The sequence below is a fragment of the Carlito syrichta genome, unplaced genomic scaffold, assembly GCF_000164805.1.
Source record: "Carlito syrichta isolate Samal-C Ts95f unplaced genomic scaffold, Tarsius_syrichta-2.0.1 Scaffold258652, whole genome shotgun sequence".
NCBI classification, from domain to species: Eukaryota; Metazoa; Chordata; class Mammalia; order Primates; family Tarsiidae; genus Carlito; species Carlito syrichta.
Window position 1 is genome coordinate 218,866 of NW_007202748.1, and position 5,045 is coordinate 223,910.

A 5,045-nucleotide genomic window follows, 5' to 3' on the forward strand; every position below is an offset into this window, starting at 1 on the left:
AGACCTCATCTCTACAATAAATCAAAAAAACTAGCCGGGCGTGGTAGCGTGCGCCTGTAGTTCCAGCTACTTGGAAGGCTGAGGCGGAACGATCACCGGAGCTCAGCAGGTCGAGGCTGTGGTGGCCGGGAGCGGCCACAGCACTCCAGTCTGGGCGACAGTGAGACTCCAACTCAAAAAAAAAAGTGGAAGAATGGTGGTATGATAGATAAATGAAAATTTGAAAAGCTAGTTTGAGGAAAATGATTACATTTTATTTAATCCATCCATTAATTCATTTAACACATATGTATTAAGTGCCTACTATTTATTGAAGATAATGTATTGAGCAAATAAAGACATCATGCCTGATCTCAGGGAGTTTATTACCTAGATGGAGAGAAAAATTATTATTCAAATAATCACACAAATACATACATAAAAGTGCAACTATGACATAGGCTCAGAGGAATTATATTGTGGTATGAAAACCTAGATTAGGGCAATTTCATCTAACCAAGGAAGCCAAGAAAGTTTCTGAGGAAGTAAAAGCTTAAGGTGATTTCCAAAGGATATACAAGTGGGGGATTCCCCCAAAAAACCAGAATTATCTTTTGGGCCCCTTGTAGTACACTTGTGATTTGTTCCTCTGGATTAAACGGTCAACCAAAGTTTTGATCTCGAAGTTCTGAGAAGGCTGTGGAATGATTTGTAGAAGAAACAACCTGAGTTGTGGCAAATGGCACTGATTTTTCCACACTGACAACACATCTGCCCACACTGCACTGAGTGTTCAGCAGTTTTTGAAAATGCTGACCCCATGCTCCACCTTTCCTATTCACCAGATCTCGCCCCAGGCAACTTTTTTGTCTCCCTGATGAAAAAAGTCCTCTATTATGGATATTTTATAATAATTGCCTCCTCAGGGAAAAGAAAAAAAAAATCCTCAAAGGGAAACATTAAAAGGCATCAAAATTGATGAGTTCACAAACTGTTTTGAGCAGTGGGAAAATGTCTTGGTAGGTGTATTGCATCAAATGGAGAGTACTTTGAAGGTGACTGAAGTTTAAACATGTAAGAATACACAATTTTTAATAACTAAATTCTGGTTTTTTGGGGTCTCCCCTCTTCTATAAGAAATGGGCTTGGTGGTTCATACCTGTAATCCCAGCACTTTGGGAGGCCACGGAGGGATGATTGCTTGAGCCCAGGCATTTGAGACCAGCCTGGACAACATAGGAAGACCCCATTCTCTAAAAAAAAAAAAATCTTTAAAAATTTATTGGGTATGGTGGTACATGTCTGTAGTCACAGCTACTTGGGAGGCTGAGGTAGGAGTCAGAGGCTGCAATGGCCTATGGTCATGTCATTGCACTACAGCCTGGAAGACAAGGCTCTGTCTCTTGAAATAAAGTAAAAGGTGAATAAGAATAAAAAAAGAGGAAACAAATATTCCAGGCAGAAGAATTAGAAGTGGTATTTTCATGTTGAACTAGAGATGATATTAATATATTGATGTGAAATATACCTTTAAGGCATTTTATAGTGACTAGGGTACTGATGAGATTTTTAAGAAGGAAAATTTGCATAATTAGTGAAAATTGGTGGTTGAGTCTAGGAGAGCAGAGAGCCAATGTTAGAATCTTTCAGAATATCCACAATTAAGGAACAGGAGAACAAAGAAAAGTACAACCAAAAGGGAACTTTAAGAAGTATAGGCAAGCCGGGCTCGGTGGCTCAGCCTGTAATCCCGCGCCTTTGGGAGGCTGAGGTGAGTGGATTGCCTGAGCCCGCGGGTTCGAGACCCGCCTGGGCAGGCGAGACCTCATCTCTACAATAATCAAAAATTAGCCGGGCGTGGTAGCGCGCACCTGTAGTTCCAGCTACTCAGAAGGCTGAGGTGGAAGGATCGCCGGAGTCCAGTGGGTCGAGGCTGCGGTGGCTGGGAGCGGCCACTGCACTCCAGTCTGGGCGACAGAGTGAGACCCCGACTCAAGAAAAAAAAAAAGTATAGGCTATCTTCCTACCACTGCAGGGGGGTAGGGGGAAACACCTCATCAACAAGGGTATCTGCATAATAAACATTTGTATATCTCACCCTGAATTGTATCCCACATATTCAAAAAGAAAATAAAACAGGTACCCTAGGAAAAAAAAATGTAGGCTAAATGATGGACTTTTGTGTTACTGGTAACCTTTTAAAAGAGTTTTAAAGAGGTGGAAGTAGTCTCAAGACTACAGGTACTCAGTACCTCACTGTGAGCTGACTTTCATATACTCCAGAAAATGCAGCCAGAGTTCTAGGCCTCCACTTCCAGGCCATGTTGATCCCGACACTGGAGAGACAAAGGGATTTTGAGCGAAATCGTTCACAACAAAGCAATGAACTTAAACCATAATTGAACCTTGTCTAAGCCTGCTGGAACTTCATGTCAGAATTGGATAAAGGAAAAATAAGATAGAAATAGGATGGTGAAATTTTGAGATGAGGATGAGAATAAATTAGCTGAAACCAGACTGGGAAGGAGTTAGATGATAAAAGGTCTACCAAGGCAAGTGGAATTATTAGATAGTTGGTAAGAGTTCACAGTTGATTGCTGAACATAATAATTGTGAATCCAATAATACAGTATTTTTCTTTTTGCTTGAACTAAGACAAAGATATAACCAAGCTGTACTCTACAGTGCATCTGCAACTACTCTGACACTACTAGAATCTAAAGTATATTTTTTTATGCATCATTATTAAACTATTTAATAGGCCAGATTTTGAGGGTTTATGCTGCTTTTATAAGCACCTAATTGAGGATAAGCTTTCAGAGCATGGAGTGTGTGTCTATCTGTTGGCACATCAACCTGCCATACTTTTTATAACTCTACTAAGTTCACTTTCAAACTAGATATACTAGTTATATGTTTCTTTCCTGTTCTTAAACCCAAACTTTCAAAAGTATAAGGAGAAATTTTCATAATGGACTTGTCTCCATTGGGTAACCTTTCTGGGTTCTAAGGTTTTTTTTGCAGGAAGGTAGCTTTTCTAGACATGTTTTTGGTCAGTACTCTAGCTCAACTTGCCTTTCACCTTAATAGCTGTTGTGTATTATCATTTTCTTCTTCCATAAATATTCCTATTTCTTGAGTTCAACTTTAACACATTAACCTACCTAACATTATACTGCATCTATGTGTGTGTAAAAGTTCATTTTGAAAATAAGCCCATCCAACCCAGCATTTCACTTGACACTTTAAACTTAAAAAAACTTTAAAACTAAATTTTTAGTTGACATATTAGGGCACAAGGAGACATGGCCTCATTTATGTCTGTTGACTTTTACCCACTACAGGAAATACAGCCAGAGCTCTAGGCCTCCCGTTCCAGACTATGTTGTTTCTAACAGTGAAGAAACAGAGGAATTTAGGTAAGAACTCTTGCTAATTTAATGAAAATGAGTCTGATCACAGTGGTTCTTGTATCTTAAACATGCTAGAGTTGAGTGAGAGTAGCAGTCTGCTATTCTGAACCAGGTTGCATGTTGTTTTGTCATTGCAGGGATGAGAGTAAGCTTCAAGATCAAACCTTTATCACTCAGCAAGTCCCAATATCAGACTCTTCTGGTGAAATGGTGTTACCCAGTATTCCAAAAGGATCACAAGAGTCTGACATAGTAAGGAGTCTGTGTTTAATCATACGGTGTATTTACCTGTTACTCTTCCCCATGCAGCTTCTTGCTGTATCACAGTCCTTTTCTGTTGGCTAGGAGCCCTCAGGGATCCATGAAATGAGTGATAAATAGCATAAGTATGAGATCATGGAAATTGTTAAAATAATATCAACACCCAAGGTACATTATACTTAATGTAAATGTATATTTGTGCCCCCCCCCCTTTTTTTTTTTTTTTGAGTTGGAGTCTCACTCCTTGCCTGGGCTGGAGTACAGTGGCATGCTGTTCACGGCCACCTCAGTGTCGACCTGCTGGGCTCCTTCCACCTCAGCCTTCCAAGTAGCCGAAACTATAGGCGCGCGCTACCACATCAGCTAAGTTTTTGATTTATTGTAGAGATGAGGTCTCACCAAGTTGCCCAGGCTGTTCTTGAGCCCGTGGGCTCAGGCAATCCCCTCATCTTGGCCTCTCAAAGTACTGGGATTACAGGCTTGAGGCACTGTGCCTAGCCTGTGCCTCTTTTAATGTGGAAAACCTATGGATTTTCTTTTAAATTTTATTTTTTTAAAACCAGAACATTTATGTATGACTAGTTATTGGAAGTTTTTTTTTTTAATTTTTTAAAATTATTATTTTATTTTGAGTTGGGGTCTCGCTCTGTTGCCCAGGTTGGAGTGCAAAGACATGATCATGGCTCACTGTAGCGTTGGCCTCCTGGTCTCAAGTGATCCTTCTGCCTCAGCCTCCCCAGTAGCTGGCTGGGACTGCAAGCACACACCACCATACACAGCTAATTATTTTTTATTCTTTGTAGAGACGATGTCTTGGTATGTTGCCCAGGCTGGTCTCAGGCAATTCTCCCACCTTGGCCTCCCAAAGGAATTACAGGCATGAACCACTGCACCCAGCCTGAAATTCTTAAGACAAACTGGGTGCTGCAGCAGCTGCCTTCTCAGGTTTAAGTGTTCCTTCACAGAATCTATGCCTGAAGCTGTGGTATACCAATTTTTAGGTGCCCCATTGAACAAGACTCAGTGGTATTTCATCTTTAAGCCTTGGCACACATAATACTTTCTCCTGTGCTTGACTGGATAGCTCAGGTTGACTTCTGAAGGAGGCAGGCCTTAGAGCCACAGCAGCAGCACAACGTATGCATCTTTTTGTGACACTTTCCAAATGATGACATTCCCTTGGTCATCTCCCTCCTGTGGCTGAGACCAGAAACACAGATTTCCTTTCAAAATAAGCTGCTTGGCAAAAATGTGTACTATCTTTTTTGTAAGAGTAAACATAACTCTTATCTTTGGACATGGGTGGGAAGTTGGAGTCATAAATTAGAGAACAAGCCAGGTTCGGTGGCTCAGCCTGTAATCCTGTGCTTTGGGAGGCTGAGGTGAGTGGAT

At 41.0% G+C, this 5,045-nt stretch overlaps 1 protein-coding gene across 1 annotated transcript in view; it reads left to right on the forward strand.

Annotated features, from left to right (window-relative positions):
* Nucleotides 1–5,045, forward strand: part of BBOF1 (basal body orientation factor 1) — a 43,273-nt gene that overhangs the window by 33,708 nt on the left and 4,520 nt on the right. The window contains exons 10-11 of the mRNA XM_021709593.1: nucleotides 3,324–3,398; nucleotides 3,530–3,644. Of these exons, the coding sequence (XP_021565268.1) occupies nucleotides 3,324–3,398; nucleotides 3,530–3,644 (190 nt within the window). The remainder of the gene's footprint in view (nucleotides 1–3,323; nucleotides 3,399–3,529; nucleotides 3,645–5,045) is intronic.